Consider the following 23,911-nt stretch of genomic DNA (forward strand, 5'->3'; position numbering starts at 1 on the left):
GTTTCATTTTCCAGATGGTGGTGGAGAGCGTGAAGTCTGGTGTCATTTCTGTGGTATATGAACACAGCGTAACCTTGGAGAGCCTGCTTTATCTCATAGAAAAAGCTCTGGATGGGCAGAAGGCACAGAGCATGGGAATATTTAGCGATGGAGATAGCAGAGATATCAATTTACTCCAAGGTAGGCCTGGGGATTGGTGACAAACAGCCATGCAACTTCGTGCTATGCAGCGTTTGTCCACAGTGTGACTTTCGGAGGACTGTTTCAGTTCCAAGTTGCTAAGATGTATTGATTTGAGTTTATGAACAAAGTGAAGCTTTTTTTGTTTTTTTTCTCTTCTTTTTTTTTTTTTTTTTTTTGAGACAGAGTTTCGCTCTTGTTACCCAGGCTGGAGTGCAATGGCGTGATCTCGGCTCACCACCACCTCCACCTCCTGGGTTCAGGCAATTCTCCTGCCTCAGCCTCCTGAGTAGCTGGGATTATAGGCACATGCCACCATGCCCAGCTAATTTTTTTTTTTTTTTTTTGTATTTTTAGTAGAGACGGGGTTTCACCATGTTGACCAGGATGGTCTCGATCTCTTGACCTCATGATCCACCCACCTCGGCCTCCCAAAGTGCTGGGATTACAGGCTTGAGCCACCATGCCCGGCCCCCTTTTTCTTCTTTTTTGATTCAGGGTCTTGCTCTCTCACCCAGGCTGGAGTGCAGTGGTGTGATCACGGCTCACTGGTGCCTGGACTTCCCAGGTTCAAGTGATCCACCTACTTCAGCCTCCCAAGCAGCTGGGACCACAGGCATATGCCACCACAATGAGCTAACTTTTGTATTTTTTGTAGAGATGGGGTTTTTCCATGTTGCCCACGCTGGTCTCAAACTCCTGGGCTCAAGTGATTCTCCTGCCTTAGCCTCTCAAAGTGCTGGGATTACAGGCATGAACCACCACGCCCAGCCTGTTGGTTTTTTTTGGAGACAGAGTCTCACTCTGTTGCCCAATGTGAAGTGCACTGGTGTGATCATAGCTCACTACAGCCTCAAACTCCTGAGCTCAAGTGATTTGTCCTCAGTATCCTGAGCAGCGGATGCATACAATCATATCAAGCTAATTTCTATTTTTATTTTTTAGAGATGGGGTCCCACTATATTGACCAGGCTGGTCTGGAACTCCTAGCCTCAAGCAATCCTTCCATCTCAGCCCCCAATGTGTTGGGATTACAGGTGTGAGCCACGTGCCTGGCCTTCTTTTTAAAATAGTAGCCATTCTAATGGATGTCATATCTCATTGTGGTTTTGATTTGCATTGATCTGATGATTAGTGATGTCAAGCATCTTTTCATATGCTTGTTGGCCATTTGGATATCTTCTTTAGAGAAATGTCTATTCAAGTCCTTTGCCCATTTTAAAAAATTGAGTTTTTTCACTGTCGAGTTATAGGAGTTCATATATTCCAGCTATTAACCCATTATCAAATATATGATTTGCAAATATTTTCTCCCATTCCACAGGCTTTGTTTTCACTCTGTTGATTGTCTGCTTTGATGCACAAAAGTTTTAAGTTTGATGGAAGTACAGCAATTTTAATAGCAAATACCAAGATCTATAAATTTGTGCATACTAACAACATTTATTATATTCCTACTTGACTTACACTACAAAGGAAAGAAATGGCTGATACCAGCAACTTGCTACAGGGCAGCTATCAAAAACCTCAATGGGGTGGAGCATAGTGGTTCACACCTGCAATCCCAGCATTTTGGGAGGCTGAGGTAGGTGGCTCTCTTGAGCCCAGGAACCCACACCAGCTTGGACAACATGGCAAAACCCTGTCTCTATAAAAAATATTAAAAAATTAGCTGGCTCTGATGGCACACACCTGTAGTCCCAGCTACTCCTTGGAAGGCTGAGGTGGGAGGATACCTGGATACTGGGGTGGGACGGGGAGGTGGGTGGAGGTTGCAGTGAGCCATTGAGCCTCTGTACTCCAGCCTGGGCTACAGAGAAAAACCCTACCTAAAAAAAAAAAAAAAAAAAATCCACCAAATCCCCCCCAAAACCAACCTCAATTGTTACCCTTTTTTGGGGGAAAGAGATGATAAATGTTTTAGAAGTAAACTTCTAGTTTCTATTTTTTTCTTAAAACTTGCATTCTTCCTTTTTTTATACTTAAAGTAAAATTGTTTTAAAACTTACTCAAATGAAATCTTCCACCATTGTGGGATGAGGGGAGAGAAGGAATAAGATGGTCCCGGATATGGCTGGAGTAAACCAGCAAAACGGCAGAGTGAGTCCCTGAGTCACCCATCAACTTGCCATCTCTGTGGCTGGGACTTCATGTACTTGGAAAGTTTCAGTGAAATTTCTCATTGGCAGAAATGAATTGCCTTTTGTTTCACTTAACCTTACTTCTGGTTTTCCTTATTTAGCTTACCTTTGCCTGGGGCAAGCTGTGTTCATATCAGTTTCCAATGTCCTCCCAAAGTAAAGCACAGATACTATTTATCTGGGGTTTAAATTTACAGTTAATTACATGGTAACTCTTCTCTAAATGGTGCAGAGATATTGGCAAGTTTATACAGTGGGAGTAAGTTTCTCTCATGTGGAATGTCCTATTAGGGTTTCTTGATCTCTGCCTTCATGTTCTCCAGGTAAGAAAGTTTTCAAACTCTGCCTTTTCTCCATTCTGGTTTTTTGTTTTGATTTTTTGAGATGGAGTCTCGCTCTGCCGCCCAGGCTGGAGTGCAGTGGCAAAATCACCCAGGCTGGAGTGCAGTGGCACAATCTCAGCTCACTGCAGCCTCCACCTCCTTGGTTCAATCAATTCTTTTGCGTCAGTCTCCCGAGTAGCTGGGACTACAGGCACACGCCACAACGCTCAGCTAATTTTTATATTTTTAGTAGAGATGGAATTTCACCATATTGGCCAGGCTGGTCTTGAACTCCTGACCTTGTGATCCACCTGCCTCAGCCTTCTAAAATGCTGGGATTACAGGCATGAGCCACCGTGCCTGCTCCTTATTCTGTTTTTTGTTTTGTTTTGTTTTGTTTTGTTTTAAGCAGCAGTAACAATAACAAAATACCTCAAACAACCAGTTTCCTTCGATATAATTGTGGTGTTTTCCCAAAAGCTTTTGCTTTAAAATCATCATCAGAACAAAGTTTGCTACTCTGTCACATGAAAAAGTCCTTTCTAGCTATTTAGAAAACATCTAGACTTCCCAGTGGGAATATCTAGACTTCCCAGAATTCTGTGCCTGTTTTCATTTCATCACCGGAGCCTAGGATTGTGGAGTTTCCAGGACTCCTTTAGAAATGGGTCCAGACCCATACAGCTTAGTGGAATCATCACACAGAATTGTCGGGAAGTGAGAGAAAAGGAGTTTCCATTGATGTTTACCATCTCTGGGAGCCTTACTGCTGCTCTGCGCTACTTATTTTTTGATTGACAATCATGGGAAACATTTCTACTTTGGAACTTGGTTGCAAAATCCCAGGACTTTCTGGCCAGCCATCCTAAACCCTGTGTGTGCGTGGTATCTTACCCTGCTGCATAGCGGAGGGAGAAATGCAGTGTCGTAAACCTGAGTGCACAGAGTCCAATGTACCCAGGATGTGAAGGATGGTGCAGGAGGGAGCAGAGATGCCTCGGGTATCTTGGTCTTAAGGCAGATGGCATTTTGATTTTGTGCTTACATTTTCACAATCTGCTAATAATTTCTGTTCGGGATTATGTCACAAACTAACATGACATTTTGATTTTTTTTTCCCTCAGGGTATAAAATTGGTGTTAAAAATTTACTGAAGCCTGAAGTGAGAGATTTCTGGGAGAAATTAGGAAGCTACGTGGCCACTGAAGAAGAAGGGGGCCACGTGGACTTCTTCGCGCCCCTTGGAGCATCAGGTCAGCTCAGACACCTTATAGAGAGACAGCGGCCAATGCCACTTCATGAGTACACATTATGAATTATTGAAGTTCCCCCGGGCCAAATGATTCAGTCACATTTCGCCCTTCAATTTCTTTTTTCTTTATACTTCCCATATCCAGGTATTTCAGGAATGTAGGAATGAGGGATAGTGATGAGAGTGACCTGTGTCTGCAGAAATACAGTCCCTAAATGGCAAGACCCAGCAGCATGATTTATATTTATCCTGGAAAACACAATAAAACCAGCCTCCAGGATATAAGGGAAGGTGCCTGACCATCATAGGAACCATAATCATTCAATCTAAGAAAACACTCCCTACCGCCTTCTGAACCTGGAGTAGGCATGAACTTTGGTGACCAGGAACCTGAACTTGAGTCCCATCCATGTCATTGTTTAGCTTTGTGGCATTAGGCAAACTTGTGGACCTCCATTTGCTCATATGAAATTTAGAACAACAGTACCTTAGCGTATCTTTTTTTTTTTTTGAGATGAAGTCTCACTCCTTCACCCAGGCTGGAGTGCAGTGGCACAAACTTGGCTCACTGCAACCTCTGCTTCCCAGGTTCAAGTGATTCTCCTGCTTCAGCCTCTCAAGTAGCTGGGACTACAGGCACATACCACCATGCCTGGCAAATTTTTTGTATATTTAGTAGAGACGGGGTTTCACCATACTGGCCAGGCTGGTCTCTAACTCCTGACCTCGTGATCCACCCACCTCGGCCTCCCAAAGTGCTGGGATTACACGTGAGCCACCACGCCCAGCCAACTTTAGCATGTCTTAAATATGCTAAGGTGAGAATCAAGATGGCATAAGTATTTAAATACTAAAAATAGTGTAAATTCTTAGATAATATTAAAGACAGTGAAGTGCTTTGTAAAGATGAGTATGGCTGATGATGACTGAGGTTGCTGCTGTCATTTTATAAGTGCCTGCCTGTCTAGGATCAGCAACTGTGATTCAAAGTTGATTTCTAGGCTTGAAGAGAAACTCCAGCAGCATTAAGTCAAATTCACTCTTTGGAGATCTATTCAATAAAAGTTCTGCATTCATGGGCGACGTTTTACCAGGCAGAGCAGGGGAGTATGAAATTAAATTTTCTCACACTGTTTTCTTTTTGTTGTTGTTAGCTATTCCTTGGGGAACTGTGAGTTTAAAATTCTTTCTATTCCTCAAATTTCACCAGACTGTTCAACATGTGCAAAGCAAGGCCCTGGCAGGCTTCAACCAGGGGACAGGAAAAAACAAAAAAGGATGGGAAAGAACTTTTTTAAATGTGTAAATAATTTTACCAAGTTATTCCAATTATATTTATATACAAACATATATTTATTAAATCTCAGCTGTGTAGAAAATATGCTGGCCAGACGCAGTGGCTCACAACTGTAATCTCAGTGCTTTGGGAGGCCGAGATGGGAGGATCAACTGAGTTTAGGACTTTGAGACTAGCCTGGCCAATATGGCAAAACCCCATCTCTACTAAAAATAGAAAAAAAATAGCCAGGCATGGTGGTGGGCGCCTGTAATCCCAGCTACTTGGGAGGCTGAGACAGGAGAATCGCTTGAACCTGGGAGGTGGAGTCTGCAGTGAGCTGAGATCGTGTCACTGCACTCCAGCCTGGGTGACAGAGTGAGACTCTGCCTCAGAAAAAAAAAATATGCATAGAAAAATGTAGGAGGAAATATACCAAAATATTAACAACATCTGTTCTAGATGTGTTTTATGTTTTTTTCTACTTTTGAAATTGGTTTTAAAAGACTAGGTTATAAAGAGTGTGGATAGTGTAATCTCATTTAAAACATGCATATGTGTGAGGTGCTGTATGTATTTATAGAAAAAGATTTGGAAGGATGTACACCAAGGTATCGACACTAGTTGTCAAAAACTCACTTACAAGTGAGTTTTCCTTTCTTTTTTCCTCTCTTTTAAAAAATTTCTTTTGTTTGCCTCAATTTCCTGTAATGAACTAATATTACTTTTATAATAAGAACAAAGCAAATATTTTAAGTAGAGTAGAAGAAAGGACTTGGGAAAGTATTGAAGGCAGAATAAGAATAAGGGAAGAAAAGAACAGTGGGTTTGGTGACATAAAAATCGTCTCAAGCGAAACGTAATGACACTCAAATAACAGACTTCCTGTCAACATTCTGGGCCCCAAAATTCTCATCAAATGTAATATCCAGCTGGATGCATCAAAGATCACTGACTTCTCAGTCCAAATACCTCTTTTCCACCACTTCGGGCATCCCTCTTAGGCTTGTCAGCCCAGTAGCTGTATTACCCCTAAAATCTTGATTTCAAGCATTTATCTTTGAGAACCATTTTCAAATCATGTACTCAGATAACCCCACTATGGCAGTTCCTTGTCTAAGACCTCCAGTCTACACACTCCCACTTTTTCACTGTCTATCACCACATCTCCATTTTTTGCTCCCTTGTTAAACTTGAATTTAATGGCCCAACTGTGTCACCACTCCCTGGCAAAGAATCTGAACTTTCTTTTCTCCGTTTTTTGGCTAAATCCCAGTGTTGGTTAAAACACAACTCTCTGTACAGGCTATACCTGTGGGTACTAGAGCAGCTAAAGACTGTTGGAATAAGTGATAGAACTGCTCTGATTAGTCTAACTTTACTTTGGTGACAGAACTGTCAAATTCTAATGCAACACTGATGACCATCCTACCACATTTCCTTGGTAAATTCACTTTCACACTCTTAGAGATGACAATTTTATCTCTTCTCTTTAGACAGTCTTTCAATAACCCTGTCTCTCAGCTTTGACCTCACCTTTTACTTCCCTGAGAAAACAGAATCACACGGAAACTCCCTAACTGTCCTCCCACCATCCAATTCACACTTTCTATTCGCTATCTTCCCTTCTGCCCAGGTGGAAGAAGCACCCCTGCTCAAACAAGATCAGATGCTGCACTTGGAATCTATCCCATTGCCTTTCATCTTCTCCACACTTCTCTACATCTAATCCTCTCTTGTGGCCTCGTTTCTCTCTTCATTGTGTTGTTTCTATCAAATCAGGAACACCTGTAGGAGTATCTCCCGTCTTAAAAAAAAAAAAAAAAAAAGGACAATAAACTTTCCCTCACCGCTTTTTAATTGGATAAGACTTGAGCATGCATCCATATCACTGGAGGGCTGGTTAAACTACACATTGCTGGGTCCCACCTTGAGTTTCAGACTCAAGTCTGGGGTGGGCCTGAAGAATTTTCCTTTCTAACAAATTTCCAGGTGATGTTGATGCTGCTGCTTCTAGACCTTCCTTCCTTACCTCCCACTCTCTCCTCAAGCTCCTCCAACTGGTTTGTCTCTACTGTCACTGTTTTTGGAAGACTGTAAGTGACTTCCATGTGCTCAAATCCAGTGGTCCCTGCTCCATTCCCACCTCACTTTGACCTGTGACTTCTTGGAAGCATCTGATGCAGAGGAAAGCCCCTTCTGGAAATGCTCCTTCTCTTGGTGTCCCTAATACCACACTCTCCCTGTTTCCTCCTGCCTCAGTGCCCTCTTCTCAGTCTCCTTTGCAGGCTCTTCTTTCTCTGCAAGATCCTTAAATATTCCCCAGGGCTTGATCCTAGCCTCTCTTCTTTTCCACATATGCACTCTCCCCACTAGCCAGTCTTATTTTCCTATGTGTATTAGTCCATTCTCACACTGCTATAAATAACTGCCAAGACTGGGTAATTTATAAAGGAAAGAGATTTAATTGACTCACAGTTCTGCATGGCTGGAAAGCCTCCGGAAATTCACAATAACGGCAAAAGGGGAAGCAAATAAGTCCTTCTTCATGTGGTGGCAGGAGGGAGAAGAATGAGAGCCCAGCAGAGGAGGAAGCCACTTATAAAACCATCAGATCTCATGAGAAGTCTACTCACTATCACAAGAAGAGGATGGGGGAGAGTGCCCCTTAATGAAATTATCTCCACCTGGTCCCACCCTTGACACGTGAGGATTATTACAATTCAAGATGAGATTTTGGGTGGGGACACAGCCAAACCATATCGATGACTATACACGTAATTTATATGCTGAGGACTCCCAAATTTATGTCTCCAATGCTGAAATCTCTGAGCTGCAGATGCATATCGAATTCCCACTTACTATCTTCATACTGGATGTTTAATTTTCATGTCTAATAGGCATCTCAAAGTTAAATCAAACCCTTGATTGCCTCCCCAGCACCAAACCTACCCCTTCCCCAAATTCCTTAGTAAAAATATCATCATTCAGGCCGGGCGCGGTGGCTCACGCCTGTAATTCCAGCACTTTGGGAGGCCAAGGCGGGTGGATCACGAGGTCAAGAGCTCGAGACCATCCTGGTCAACATGGTGAAACCCCATCTCTACTAAAATACAAAAAATTAGCTGGGCATGGTGGCGCATGCCTGTAATCCCAGCTACTCAGGAAGCTGAGGCAGAAGAATTGCCTGAACCCAGGAGGCGGAGGTTGCGGTGAGCCGAAATCGCGCCATTGCACTCCAGCCTGGGTAATGAGCGAAACTCCGTCTCAAAAAAAAAAAAAAAATTATCATTCAACAGTTATTGCATAAGCCAAGAATCTAAGATTTATTCTTTTTGGCATTAAAAACATTTTTAAACAGTATTATTGAAATATAATTAATATACAATAAACTGTACATAAAGTGTACAATTGACTAAATTTTGACATATATATGCCTACCCCATAAGACCATTAAAAAAAATCCAGAAAATGAACATATTCATTAATCCCAAAAGTTTCCTCATGCCATTCTGTAATTCTGTAATTTCTCTCTCCTGCTTCTCCCCACCCGCAAATTGAGCAACCACTGATCTTTCTTATTTCACATATATTAGTTTTCATCTTCTAGAATTTTCCTTTTTTTTTTTTTGAGACAAGGTCTGCTTTGTTGTGCAGGCTGGGGTGCAGTGGTGAAATCATGGCTCAGTGCAGCCTCAACTTCCTGGGGACAAGGGATCCTCCCACCTCAGCCTCCTGAGTAGCTGGGACTGCAGGCACATATGCTCAGCTAATTTTTTTTTTTTTTTTTTTTTTAGTAGAGACAGGGTTGCCCTAGGTTTCCCAGGCTGGTCTTGAGCTCCTAGGCTCAAGCAATTCTCCTTCCTCCGCCTGGTGGGATCACAGGTATGTGCCATCCCAACTGATTTTCCTCTTTTTCTTTCTTTTTTTCTCTGAGATGGAGTTTTACTCTTGTTGCCCAGGCTAGAGTGCAATGGCACGATCTCAGCTCACTGCAACCTCCGCCTCCTGGGTTCAAGCAATTCTTCTGCCTCAGCCTCCCAAGTAGCTGGGATTACAGGCACGCACCACCACACCCAGCTAATTTTGTATTTTTATTAGAGACAGGATTTCACCATGTTGGCCAGGATGTTCTCAATCACCTGAGCTCATGATCTGGCTGCCTCAGCCTCCCAAAGTGCTGGGATTACAGGTGTGAGCCACCACGCCTGGCCTTCCTTTTTTTCTTTTTTAATATGGAATAATTCAAAAATTTGCATGTCATGCTTGTGCAGAGGCCATACTAATCTTCTCTGTATTGTTCCAATTTTAGTATATGTGCTGCCAAAGTGAGCACTGGCCTCAAGTCTTCTATAAATGGCATCATACAGTACGGATTCTCTGTCTGACTTTCTCCACTCAATCATTATTTTAGGGTTAGCCATCTGATGTATGTATCAATATCTCCTTTTTACTACTGGGAATTATTACATTGTACACATATACCACAATTTGTTTATCCATTAATTTGTTGATAGATATTTGAGTTCTTTCTGGTTTCTGCTTTTACAAATAAAGCTGCTTGCTGTAACAGACTACCTGAGGAAAAAAAAAACGACAACAACAACAAAAAAACAAAGCTGCTATGAACTTATGCTTTCATTTCTCTTGGATGAATTCCTGGGCGTAGAGTGGCAAGGTTATATGTAGGTGTATGTTTAACTTTATAAAAACACCAGCTAAACTGATTTCCAAAGTGACTTTACCTTTCACACTTTCACAAGCAGTATCTGAGAACTCCACTTGTCTATCATTCTATCACTTGGTATGGTCAACCTTTTTAATTTTAGCCATTCGGGTGGACATGTGGTGGTATCTCATTGTGGTTTTTATTTGCATTTTCCTAATGACTAACGAGGCTCAAGATCTTTTCATATGCTTATTTGCCATTCTTTTGCCCATCTTAAAAACTAAGTTGTTTTCTTATTCAGCTTTTGAAAGCTTTTTATATTTACTGGATAAGTAATTTGCAAATATTTTCTCCAGTCTATGACATATTTTCCTTCACTGAAGAGTTTCTTTTAAAGCACAGTTCCTTTTTCTGAGACGGAGTTTCGCTCTTGTTGCCCAAGCTAGAGTGCAATGGTGTGATCTCGGCTCACTGCAACCTCTGCCTCCAGGGTTCAAGTGATTCTCCTGCTTCAGCCTCCTGAGTAGCTGGGATTACAGGATTACAGGTGCCTGCCACCATGTCCGACCAATTTTTTTGTATTTTTAGAGACAGGGTTTCAGCATGTTGGCCAGGCTGGTCTTGAACCCCTCACCTCAGATGATCTGCCCACCTCGGCCTCCTAAAGTGCTGGGATTACAGGCATGAGCCACTGCACCTGGCCTGAAGCATAGTTCTTAATTTTGATGAAATCAAATATGTCACGTTTTCCTGTATAGATCATGCTTTTACATCATATCTAAAAACTATTTACCTAACCAAAGGCCGCTAAGATTTTCTCCTATGTTTTTTCTAAATGGTTCATAGTTTTAAGTTTGACTTTTAAGTTTGTGATCCACTTGACTATTTTTTAAATGTGATACATGAGATATGGATAGAGGTTAATTTTTTTTAAATATATGGCTAATTGTTTCATCACTATTCTTTGTAACTACTATCCTTTTTCTGATGAATTTCACGTGCACCTTTGTTGAAACCTATCAATTATGTATGTGTAAGTTCACCTTTGGACTCTCTATTTGATTCCATTGATTAATTTGTCAGTGAAAGTACTATAGACATCAGTAAGTGAGAGACATCCAAACTTTCAGCTGCTGTCATCCTGTTTCATGCAGTAATTGAAGCATTTTGGAGTATCTATTCTTGGACCACAAATAGTTAAAATATACTACCCATTTCATTCCAAGTAATACAATTTGTATGCTGAATTAATAATTCAATCTATATGTTGTGTCACTGAAGGGGCTAATTTTTTTTTTTTTTTTTTACTTTAAGTTCCTGGTTACAAGTGCAGTGTGTGTAGGTTTGTTATATAGGTATACATGTGCCATGGTGGTTCGCTACACCTTTCAACCCATCATCTAGGTTTTAAGCCCTGCATGCATTAGCTATTTGTCCTAATGCTCTCTCTCCCCTTTCTCCCCATCCCACAACAGGCCCTGGTGTATGATGTTCCCCTCCCTGTGTCCATGTGTTCTCATTGTTCAACTCCCACTTATGAGTGAGAATATGCGGTGTTTGATTTTCTGTTCCTATATTAGTTTGCTGAAGATGATGGTTTCTGGCTTCATCCATGTCCCCACAAAGGACATGAACTCATTCTTTTTTATGGCTGTCTAGTATTCCATGGTGTATATGTGCCACATTTTCTTTATCCAGTCTATCACTGATGGGCATTTAGGTTGGTTCCAAGTCTTTGCTATTATAAATTGTGCTGCAACTAACATGCATGTGCATGTATCTTTATAGTAGAATGATTTATCATCCTTTGGGTCTATACCCAGTAATGGGATTGTGAGGTCACATGGTATTTCTGGTTCTAGGTCTTTGAGGAATCGCCACACTGTCTTCCACAATGGTTGAACTAATTTACCCTCCCACCAACAGTGTAAAAGCATTCCTATTACTCTACAGCCTCGCCAGCATGTTTGTTTCCTGACTTTTTAATAATCACCATTCTAACTGGTATGAGATGGCGTCTTATTGTGGTTTTGATTTGCATTTCTCTAATGACCAGTGATGATGAGCTTTTTTTTTTTTTCATGTTTGTTGCTGGCATAAATGTCTTCTTTTGAGAAGTGTCTGTTCACATCCTTTGCCCACTTTTTGATGTGATTGGTTTTATCTTGTAAATTTGTTTCAGTTCCTTTGAATAATATTAGCCCTTTGTCAGATGGGTAGATTGCAAAAATGTTCTTCTATTCTGTAGGTTTCCTGTTCACTCTGATGATAGTTTCTTTTGCTGTGCAGAAGCTCTTCAGTTTAATTAGATCCCACTTGTGAATTCTGGCTTTTGTTGCAATCACTTTTGGTGTTTTAGTCATGAAGTCTTTGCCCATGGAAGGGGCTAAATTTTAACCATCATAGTCCATCCTATGTTTAATCTTTTAAAATCTGTCCTCTTACAGTGAGACTCCTCCTTTAAGTGAGACTATCTTTGAAAATATATATAGATTTTTCTCTATGTTTAGGCTGAGTATTCAAAATCTGGAAGAAGCCCTAGTTCAAACTCCATGTTCTCCTTTTGCATCCTATTGTTTAGTCCTCAGACTGTTTCACCTTCAGTATTTAGGGGTGAACTATAAAGTGTTCATGAACTGTTCAGTGGAAAGATCTGAACAGAAGATGAGTGGCTAGTGGCCTTTCTTGACCATCTCTCTAGTGCCCCTAAGTAATATTTAACTGTTCTGTATTAGTCTGTTCTTGCAGTGCTATAAAGAAATACCTGAGGGTGGGCAATTTATAAAGAAAAGAGTTTTAATTACTTCATGGTTCTTCAGGCTGTGTAGTAACCACAGCACTGGCATCTGCTTGGCTTCTGGTGAGGCCTCAGGGAGCTTATAATCATGGCAGAAGGTGAAGGGGCAGCTGGTGTGTCACATGGCAAGAGTGGGAATGAGAGAGGGAGGAGGTGCCACACACTTTTAAACAACCAGATGTTGTGTGAACTCAGGGTGAGAACTCACTCTTCACTAAGGGGATGGCATTAGCCATTCAGGAAGGATCTGACCCCATGATCCAAATACCACCTTCTAGGCCCCACCTCCAACACTGGGGATTCAATTTCAACATGAGATTTGGAGGGAACAGATATCCAAATAATATCATGTTCCATGGCAAAACATATGAGTAAACTAACAAAAGTATTTTTGACTATGCAGAGGCAGGAACTGAAGTTCTTTCTCAGCTGTCTCAACTAACTGGCACATTCTTCACGGCCCCCACCGGGATTGCGACTGGCTCCTACCAGCACAGTAAGTGTTACGGGAGCTGACGGCCATGTCCAATGACACAGGCCAGCTCCAGGACCTCCAAAGGACAAAATCCAGTTAATAGTACTGGTACAGCTGATATTATTGCTCCCTTTCATTCCTCTCCTGAAGGGATGCCATTACTTCCCAAACTAGGTAATCTCATATCATGCAGTCATTTGCTTAGAAGATTATTTATTGTACATATTTGCCTCAAACCATCATTTACAAAACTCTGTTGAAAACATAATCTTTAACAGTTAAGCAAAGCTGGTAATATAGAAAAAGAATAAGTACGAAGAATAACTTTTCTTAGTAAAATATAGGTTTTGTTTGGATAAAGAAATTGTAGCTATGAAGAGATGGCAAAGAGGCTCGCTTAGTTTCCATTTCAGTAGCATTATCTGCAAGGGAAAACAATCAGAGAAAATACACCTGCAAGCAAACTTTCATTTAGATACTAATGCTGCAGATTTGGATTAAAATGTGACATGGGCTGACCAACGAGAGAACCAAATTGCTTTGTTACACTGAGGCCAGTCATTTTCCCCTTGCACACACCCTTGATTCCTATCAACGAGGGCTGAGAGGGATGCAGAAACTGTATAAATCATTGCTTCTCTAATCCTAAATGCCAAGGGCCTTTTAGAATTTGGGAAAACTGGTACGATTGTGAAACTGGTAAGGGAAAAGATTCTTTGTAGATATAACAAAGTGCATTGACCTAATACAGTTTTGAAGCAGAGGTCACTTGCTAATTTTTAGTTAATATAGCAATATCACCAAATGATAGCATATTTGGCTCTGTGGAGAGAGGAACTGGCCTTGCAGAGCAGGGCAGGGCATAGACACTGCTGCTGGTAATAGGGGACAGGTTTTCTTCTTTTTCTCCTCCTCTGCCTTCCCTTTCTCCTGTTCATCCTCCTTTCCCCCTCTCTTCTTCTAATTCTCCTTATTTAAAAAAAAAATGCTGTGGCCGGATGCAGTGGCTCATGCCTATAATCTCAACACTTTGGGAGATTGAGTTGAGCAGATCATTTGAGGTCCAGAGTTCGAGACCAGCCTGGCCAACGTGGTGAAACACCGTGTCTACTAAAAATACAAAATTTAGTTGGGCAGTAGTGGCGCGCATCTGTAATCCCAGCTACTAGGGAGGCTGAGGCACGAGAATTGCTTGAACCCAGGAGGCAGAGGTTGCCGTGAGTTGAAATCACGCCACTGTACTCCAGCCTGGGTGACAGAGCAAGACTTGGTCTCAAACAAAAACAAAAACAAAAACATGTTATAAAGCTTTTCACGTCTATCTTTTCCTCTACAAAAAGTAGAGGAAATGAAGCAAACAAAGCTCTCTCTCCATTTAGGACAGAAAATCAAATTTAACATACCACTGCATCATTCAGTAATTGCTTTTTTTTTTGAGACGGAGTCTCTCAGCTCATGGTAACCTCTGCTTCCCAGGTTCCAGCAATTCTCCTGCCTCAGCCTCCCAAATAGCTAGGACTACAGGTGTGTGCCACCACGCCCAGCTAATTTTTTGTATTTTTAGTAGAGACAGCTTTCATTGTGTTAGCCAGGATGATCTCGATCTCCTGACCTTGTGATCTGCCAGCCACAGCAGTAATTGCTTTTTAAGAAGAGAAACTTTCTGTAAGCACCTGCTATGGTCACATAGATGATTTGTACAGCAAGGTAGCAGTTTGACATAATTTAAGAAAGATACAGATTTGGCTATGATGGGGTTGCCTTTCAATGGTTTAATGGGGAAGCTGTGTACCATGGGATTTCTTGTGTTTTCACTTTTAGACTGGAAAGGTAAAGCAGAGCATTCTTCCTTAGGTGACTGCTCAGCTCCCAATGCAGAGTCCAGCAGCTGCTTTTTTAAACTTTGAATGGAATATGTCAGCCTCATCTATTAAAGAGTAGAGATGCATTTGAAATGATTCGTTGACTCATTTTTGAGTTTCTAACTTTTACCTTTGAAAACAGACGATGGGTGTTTGTCTTAGTCTTCTAACGAGAAATGATAATAAACTCAATACAAATGCAACCACGTTTCTGTTGTACTTTAAACAAGACAGAATTCTTTCATTTGAGCTAAAGACTGCAGGAATAACAGAAGAAAATCATGTCAGTTCTTAGTGACTGGCTGGGAGCCCAATGGGGAAAGGCCCCCTCTTCCATCTACTTCAGTGAATCGAAGCTACAGACATGGTCCAGCTTCACAGACTTCCTAGAAGACACCTTGAAAGAGGTAAGGAAGCAGCTGTGTCCTCTCTTCAAGGAACTGCAGAAGAGCATCAGTGGCAGGATGATAGGTAAGCAGTTCTGCTACTTCTGTTGCAGGTTAATTATGAAGTTGCCTTCATATCCTGAGTGAATACAAGTTTAGTTACGGCACAAGTAAAATTTAACTCTTGAACATTTCAGTAAAACTTTTTCTCCTAGGTTGCTCACATTGCCTTTTAAATATAATGAATACCCCCTAAGAACAAATATATTTAGGTTCAAAATGTTGAATCTGGTTCTTATTTTAAAATTTTACCACCTTGAGCCGGGTGCTGTGGCTCACGCCTGTAATTCCAGAACTTTGGGAGGCTGAGGCAGGTGGATCACCTGAGGTCAGGGGTTCGAAACCAGCCTGGCCAACATGGTGAAACCCTGTCTCTACTAAAATATATATAAGCTGGGTGTAGTGGTGGGTACCTGTAATCCCAGATACTCGGGAAGCTAAGGCAGGAGAATTGCTTGAACCGAGGAGACGGAGGTTGCAGTGAACAAATACAGTGCCACTGCACTCCAGCCTGGGTCACAGAGTGATACTGTGGCTCAAAAAAATAAAAAATTTACCACCTTATTAATTCTCGTTCATCAATTATTTGCCTAGACACAATTTGCTGTTTGCTAAGCCAGAGAGCTGTGTACTTTTCCCACTAGAATTTGCTCTAAAAGTTAAGCACCTCTTAAACCCCAGCACTTATTACATAAATTCTTCTACAATTTAGGTTATATTTATTTTCTATCTAAAATATATAATTTAGTGATGGGTTCCATGGGCCTGCTGAGCCTACTGGACATGGCTGAATGAATTTTTCCATTCACACCCCATCCCCATGATCGAATGAATGAGCACAGCAGAGCCCTTTGAGAACAACTTACTGCCTCAACTTTGCATCTTTACTAAAGTAGTCCATTCTTTAAAATTAAGTATATTTCACCCTCTGGGTAAAAAGTTTTTCTTTTTCTCTTCTGCAACTATTAATATGTATTAAATTTTTCCCCTAATACTTTCCACCTGACTAAAACACCATATCAATCAAATCATCCTCTATCTATGCCTTTCTTCTTTTCCTCTGCCCAGTTCCATATGTAAGGTCTGTTTACACAGTTACCATCTACACAACAGCTGCAACACACAAGTGTGCATGCAGATATCATCTGTCAATGTATGTCCTACATCTCTTTACATAAATGCCTCCAAAACAGGGATTTGCCTTCCTACTAATTTGTCTAACCCATTCTGTCACATTTAGGAGGTGTTCATCCATTATTTAAAAATAGTTATGAAGTTATAAACAGGGAGAAATTATTTCTCCTAGTTCTTTGTGTTTTTATTTATTTTTTTTTTTTGAGACGGAGTTTCTCTCTTGTCCCCTAGGCTGGAGTGCAATGGTGTGATCTTGGCTTACTGCAACCTCCGCCTCCTGGGTTCAAGGGATTCTCCTGCCTCAGCCTCCCGAGTAACTGGGATTACAGGCATGCACCACCACACCAGGCTAATTTTTTTTTTAACAGAGTCTCGCTCTGTTGCTCAGGCTGTAGTGCAGTGGTGTAATCTCGGCTCACTGCAACTTCTGCCTCCCAGGTTCAAGCAATTCTCCTGCCTCAGCCTCCCAAGTAGCTGGGATTACAGGCATCCACCACCACACCCCACTAATTTCTGTATTTCTAGTGGAGGCGAAGTTTCACAATGTTGGCCAGGTTGGTCTCAAACTCCTGACCTGAAGTGATCCACCCACCTCAGCCTTCCAAAGCGCTGGGATTACAGGTACAAGCCACTGGCGCCCAGCCTAATTTTTGTATTTTTAGTAGAGACAGGGTTTCACCACGTTGGCCAGGTTGGTCTTGAACTTCTGACCTCAAGTGATCCACCTGCCTCAGCTTCTCAAAGTGCTGGGATTACAGACATGAGCCACTGTGCCTGGCTCTCCTAGTTCTTTCATAGATATGAAGGACCAGAAAGAAAATTGGAAAGGTAAATTTTTAAAGATATAATTTTTGTGTTTTGTTTTTTTTACAGACAGGCTCTCACTCTGTCACCCAGGCTGGAGTGCAGCAGCAAAATCATAGCTCACTGCAGCCTCGAACTCGAGTTTGAGCTATCTTCCTGCCTCAGCCTCCCCAATATAATATATGTAGACAATGAGAAGTTGATGGAAAAACAATTTTTTATATAACTGCATGGTATTAAAAATATTTTTTAAATTAACAGATGTCTTTGTATGTATGTTTGCATGTTATTTACTTTGGACTTTAAAATATTTATATATTTGAAGCCTAGTGTGGTGGCTCATGCCTGTAATCCCAGCGCTTTGAGAAGCCGAGACAGGTGGATTGCTTGAGCTCAGGAGTTTGAGACCAGCCTGGGCAACATGGCCAAACACTGTCTCCACAGAAAAATATAAAAGTTAGCTGGGCACGGTGACACATGCTACTGAGGAGGCTGAAGCATGAGAATTGCTTGAGCTGGGGAGGAAGAGATTGCAGTAAGCCAAGATCACGTCACTGCACTCCAGCCTGGGTGACAGGAAAAAAAAAAAATTGAGCACAAAGATAAAGGAAAACATAGAGGAACTTTTGGTAGGATTGAGAGTCTCACATTTAAACTTACTGAGCTCCTTTTCTCGTGTTCTCTCCTTATTGTCCAATTTATACATTTCATTCAATATCAGTTTTGCCAGAGTGGGCACTTTTTATATCTAGACATTTAAATTACTTTGGTTCATTTTATATTTTATCATAAAGAAATCTTCATGGTGTAATAGAATTTTTACTGCTATTCTTTGCATTTTTATCCACTAAAAGACAACTGTGGGTCCAGTACGGTGGCTCACGTCTGTAGTCCCAGTGCTTTGGGAGGCTTAGGTGGGCAGTTTGCTTGAGGCCAAGAGTTTGAGACCAGCCTGGGAAACATAGAAAGACCCCATCTCTACAAAAAGTTAAAAAATTGGCCAGGCGCAGTGGCTCATGCCTGTAATCCCAGCACTTTGGGAGGACGAGGTTGGCAGATCACTTGAGGTCAGGAGTTCGAGACCAGCCTGGCCAACATGATGAAACCCCATCTCTACTAAAACTAAAAAAAAAAAAAAAAATTAGTTGGGCATGGTGGTGAGGGCCTATAATCCCAGCTATTTGGGAGGCTGGGGCAGAAGAATTGCTTGAACTTGGGAGGCGGAGGTTGCAGTGAGCCCAGATAGCACCACTGCACTCCAGCCTGGCAGATAAGACCGAGACTCCATCTCAAAAAAAAAAGTTAAAAAATTAAGCAGGCATGGTGGTGCATGCCTGTAGTTCCAGTTACTTCAGCACCTGAGGTGGGAGGATCACTTGAGCTCAGGGAATCAAGGCTGCAGTGAGCTATCATTTTGCCACTGCACTCCAGCCTGGGCAACAGAGTAAGACCCTGCCTCAAAAAAAAAAAAAAAGAACCGAGTTGTTGTTTTTAAATCACATTTCTTCCATCAATTGATGACAGGGCATGTGGCCTTCTATTGACAGGGCAGTTTATGTTTGAAACCATGGGTATGAGCGACATTCTGAACAACCAAGAGATTGCACAAGCGCTGGCAGATGGGCTGATGGAATTGTCAAAAGAAGATTCTGTAAGTGTTTCTTTGAATAAAGTAAACTACGAAAACCAACATGTAAATCAATTCTGTTTGCAGTTATTATTAATTTTTTTGACCCGTTTATCCCTTTCAGGCGCAATCCCTCAGATAAATTACATCAGTTTCTAGTAACAGCCACTGAGAGATTCTGGGCCCAAGATGTGTTAAGTACACAAAACGGACAAGTAGGAAAATCTTCTAGGTTATTTCAAGTTTATTACGTCGTGCCCTGTTTTCTGGCTTGTGCTTAATTTCAGTCAGAAGTGACTTTTTTTTATATATAAAACATGTTAGTGGCTTTATATTTCACATAAACTTTATTCAACAGTGAAACCAATTCCTAATTTGAGGAGAAGCCTGAGAAAGTGTGATCGCGATGTGAAAAGATGAAGGGAAAGGGGGCTAGATGAGAGGGGAAGGGAAAGAGAACACAACAGAACAGAAAGAAGGAAATCAGTCATTCAGTTGGGGATGGCTGTAGGAGAAGCCCCATGAAACAATTTCATCAGACACAGATCCAAGGTACCCTCTCATTAAGGTCAGTCCACATTTCAGAAAACGGTGAGGAGAGGCCAGGCTCCAGACAGCTCTCCCAGCCCCAAAGAGGCCAGCATAGCTATAGGAAAACTGCGATGTGGCCGGGTTGCAGTGCTTCACGCCTGTAATCCCAGCACTTTGGGAGGCTGAGGCGCATGGATCACTTGAGGTCAGGAGTTGGAGACCATCCTGGCCAACATGGTGAAACCCTGTCACTACTAAAAATACAAAAATTAGCTGGGCGTGGTGGCAGGCACCTGTAATCCCAGCTACTTGGGGGACTGAGGCAGTAGAAAACCTGGGAGGTGGAGGTCACAGTGAACCGAGATTGCACCACTGCACTCCAGATTGGGTGACAGAGTGAGACTGTCTCAAAAAAAAAAAAAGGAAAAGAAAAGAAAATGCAGCATGCAGCTCTCTATCTGAGGTAAGTCAGGAATAAGATGGAGATAGGGTTGATGTTAACATATTCAATAATCTAAATTCTCTAGTTTTCCAAGGAATTCTCAAGGAGGTTCTCAAATCTTTCTTTTCCACCATCATAGTTCTACTTTGTGTGTGAATTTAACATTGTCTCTGCACACATCTCTCTCTCCTTATCATCGAGTACCTGCTCTTGCTTCAACGTGGCTTCCTGGGTCTGCACCAGGCATCTCTGGGCTTAGCTGTCCTGCACTGGGTGTGGGCTGCGAAGTTGCATTAGCTGTAGTTTGTCTTCTGTGAAGTCTCAGCTCTGCAGTGAGACTCAGGCAGCCTAATGACGAAACCCCTTTGGTTAGCCTTGCTGATAAAATGAACAGGGATAGGCTGGGCGTGGTGGTTCACTGCTGTAATCTCAGCACTTTGGAAGGCCAAGGTGGGCAGATCACCTGAGGTCGGGAGTTCGAGACCCGCCTGACCAACATAGAGAAACCCCATTTCTATTAAAAATACAAAATTAGCCAGGCATGGTGGTGCATGCCTGCAATCCCAGCTACTCGGGAGGCTGAGGCCGGGAGAATCACTTGAACCCAGGAGGTGGAGCTTGCAGTGACCTGAGATCATGCCATTACACTTCAGCCCATGCAACAAGAGTGGAATTTGTCTCAAAAAAAAAAAAAAAAAAAAAAACTAGAGCAGGGATATTCACAGAGATGCTCCTGCACTGTCTCCCAAAACACCAAAGGATTACTCAATGTGCTTGGTGTAGGTTCAGTGTACTTACTTCCACCTAATTATTTAAAAATAACCAGGTATGATATAATTTGGATGGTGCTCAAATCCGTAGCCTGAGGGAACCAAATTTGAGAGCCTCAGCATGCTTTTGCCAGCAATTCTACTACTGCAGCCTCTCTCCCAGGCCTTCTTCTTTCCCATGAAAGACAGTAAGATCCTGCCTGTCCCCTTTCCTCATTCGGCCAAGAGGCTGGTGTGGGCCACTTTGGTTCCAAAGATCTTGAGAGACCCTCCTATCAGACTCTGGTGTCTTAACTGGATGGGGACGAATGTATGGCAACTGGGATATGAGATTAACTAGAAAGTCTTGTGTACCGACTCAAATTGAGTACTAGTCACTTTGTTTTCTGGACATGTAAATTCGTTAAGTAGAAAGCTGAAATCCCTGCTAAAAAGTCTCTTTTCTCTTCTGCTGCACTATTGACACCTGTATTTCAGATGAATGTTTTAAACAGGAATTTTTCTTGGGGGGGTGGCATTTTTTCAGGACAAACCTCTGGAATTTTTGTCATATTTTCTGCTGAAGAAATGCGGTAAAAAGGTCAAAGATTTTGAAGAAAATGTTATTCCAACAAAATGTGACCCAAAGACAGCATTCGGCTTATTGATGCAGGTAAAGATGCTGCTGAATTTTCATGCCATTGCTTTTCTGTAGAGTCAGGCACATGTGATGAAGAAATTCATAAACCATAATACGAGCTCTACTGGGAAGCTTTAATGTACCATTTCTCCTAAGAATTTTGTTTTCATGACGTGTTATGAAAAAGGGTGTTTCAGCCAGGCGCAGTGGCTCACACCTGTAATCCCATAATTTTGGGAGGCTGAGGCGGGCAGATCACAAGATGAGGATTTCAAGACCAGCCTGGCCAACATGGTGAAACCCTGTCTCTACTAAAAACACAAAAATTAGCCAGGCATAGTGGCATGCACCTGTAATCCCAGCTACTCAGGTGGCTAAGGCAGGAGAATTGCTTGAATCAGGGAGTTGGAGGTTGCAGTGAGCCAAAATCACGCCATTGTACTCCAGCCTGGGTGGAGGTTGCAGTGAGCCAAGATCGAGCCACTGCACTCCAGCCCAGGCGACAGAGTGAGACTCCGTCTCAAAACAAAGAGTGTTTCACCGTTTTGAAATATGAGCAACATTTAAGACACTTAAAAGCATAAAATTACACCATGTTAACTTGAGTAACACTATTGGATTAAGGGAGAACATTAGAAATTTGCATTTTGCTTTGCCATTTATACAGTTGAGCCACCGTACCCAGTGAGACACTTTCGTTCCTGGACGTTCCTCAATTTTCTCTGCCAAGTAAAATTCACACTGAATGAAATCTTTTTAACAGGCTGTTGACCTGAACAGCTAATCGTGTTCAAAAAATAATGCATGAAATGGCCAAGTGCAGTGGCTCACACCTGTAATCACAGCATTTTGGGAAGCCGAAGCAGGTGGATCACCTGAGGTTGGGAGTTTGAGACCAGCCTGATCAACGTGGAGAAACCCGGTCTCTACTAAAAATACAAAAACTTAGCCGGGCGTGGTGGCACATCCCTGTAATCCCAGCTACTCAGGAGGCTGAGGCAGGAGAATTGCTTTAACCTGGGAGGCAGAGGTTGTGGTGAGCCAAGATTGCGCCACTGCACTCCAGCCTGGGCTACGAGAGTGAGACTCTGTTTAAAATAATAATAATAATAATAATAATGCAGGAAATGTGGTCTTAAAGTTTCTCATTGCTGGAAAGCAGGCCCTCTATTGCTCCACTGTCTGCCTGTAATAAAACTGGAGAAATGTAAAACTCCTTAATGCCTGGAAATTTCTTTGATCTTTTTTTTAAATCAAATTAGGAAAAAATATGTATTGGATTCTCATTTGGTTCTCTACTATTTAACACTAGAGACCTTAGGCACAAAGCCCACAAAACAATCGCAGAGACCTCTAGATGAAAAACCACGGCTAAATGTCAGTGTTGAATTAGGATAAAAATAGAAAAGCCGATTTTCCTCACATCAGGGTTTTTTTTTTTAAACTGGATATTCATTCAGAAGACTCAGGAGACAAAAGAGGGGCAAGTAAAAAATTCTCTGAGATAATTGTTTTAAAGACCCTTCCACCAGGCGTGGTGGCTCATGCCTATAATCCTAGCACTTTAGGAGGCCGAGGTGGGTAGATCACCTGAGGTCAGGAATTCGAGAGCAGCCTGGTCAACATGGTGAAACCTTGTCCCTACTAAAAATACAAAAATTAGCCAGGTATGGTGGTGGGTGCCTGGAATCCCAGCTACTCGGGAGGCTGAGGCAGGAGAATTGCTTGAACCCAGGAGGTGGAGGTTGCAGTAAGCCAAGATTACACCATTGCACTCCAGCCTGGGTAACAAGAGCAAAACTCACTCTTAAAAAAACAAACAACAACAAAAAAACCCTTCCAGAGACGCTTGTGTGTGTGTGTGTGTGTGTGTGTGTACGTGTGTGTGTGTGTGGTGTGTGTGTGTGTGTGCGTTTCCATCCATGTATCTATCCATCCACCTACCTACCTACCTACCTATCATCTTGCTGCCCAATCATTATTTACTTTTGATCTCTGTCTGCCTATAATGTTTACACTGATACCATGCAACCATGGTGATGGCTGGTAGCCAGAATTATAGTTGTTCCTGAACTCTACCTGTCATTTTCACAACTATTTCTGTCCCCTTATCTAGGCAGCTCAGTGTTTGCTGGCAGAAGCATCAGCAATGACTAGACCATCTCTGGAAAACAGTGTCTGCCTAGAGAGCAATTCCTAACATGTGATCAAAGCCTGGTTCTGCGAGCTTAATTTTTTATGGTCTTCTTCATACGTCCTGTGTAGCCAAGGCAAAGACCCATCAACCCAAAATAACAGTTGTCTTATAAATGTCCAAAGTTTCTGCCCTGTTACTTTATCTGAATTCATCCATTAAAAACAAGTAAGAGATAGCATCTGAATCTAAAATTAAGCTGTAAAAATTCTGGCAATTAAACATATAATATAAAATGAATGAACTTGGCAGTTTTAGGTTCAAACAAAATTACTCTGCCAAATCAATGTCCTCTCCACAAAGAAAAAAAATATAATTTAAAAAAGTAAGTTGCTGCTGAGCCAGAATGTGAAACAAAGCCCAATTGTA

At 41.9% G+C, this 23,911-nt stretch overlaps 1 protein-coding gene and 1 non-coding gene across 13 annotated transcripts in view; one reads left to right on the forward strand and one right to left on the reverse strand.

The window, feature by feature from the left end:
- ECT2L (epithelial cell transforming 2 like) overlaps positions 1-23,911 on the forward strand; it is a 114,338-nt gene that overhangs the window by 61,557 nt on the left and 28,870 nt on the right. For 10 of the 12 annotated variants that reach the window (XR_008480858.2, XR_008480859.2, XR_013534561.1 and 7 more), the window contains 6 exons: positions 15-180; positions 3,769-3,897; positions 13,042-13,134; positions 15,264-15,446; positions 18,907-19,010; positions 21,256-21,381. Coding sequence is in view for 9 of the 12 variants with exons in the window: in XM_054254469.2 (XP_054110444.2) it covers positions 15-180; positions 3,769-3,897; positions 13,042-13,134; positions 15,264-15,446; positions 18,907-19,010; positions 21,256-21,381 (801 nt within the window). In the remaining 3 variants the exon portion in view is untranslated. The remainder of the gene's footprint in view (positions 1-14; positions 181-3,768; positions 3,898-13,041; positions 13,135-15,263; positions 15,447-18,906; positions 19,011-21,255; positions 21,382-23,911) is intronic. The other 2 variants (XM_054254471.2, XM_002747089.6) reach the window with 1 other exon arrangement.
- Positions 9,402-9,508, reverse strand: LOC118153262 (U6 spliceosomal RNA). The gene has a single exon (XR_004742519.1). It is a non-coding gene; the product is annotated as a U6 spliceosomal RNA (small nuclear RNA).

Source organism: Callithrix jacchus, chromosome 4 (genome assembly GCF_049354715.1).
Source record: "Callithrix jacchus isolate 240 chromosome 4, calJac240_pri, whole genome shotgun sequence".
In the NCBI taxonomy this organism is placed as follows: domain Eukaryota; kingdom Metazoa; phylum Chordata; class Mammalia; order Primates; family Cebidae; genus Callithrix; species Callithrix jacchus.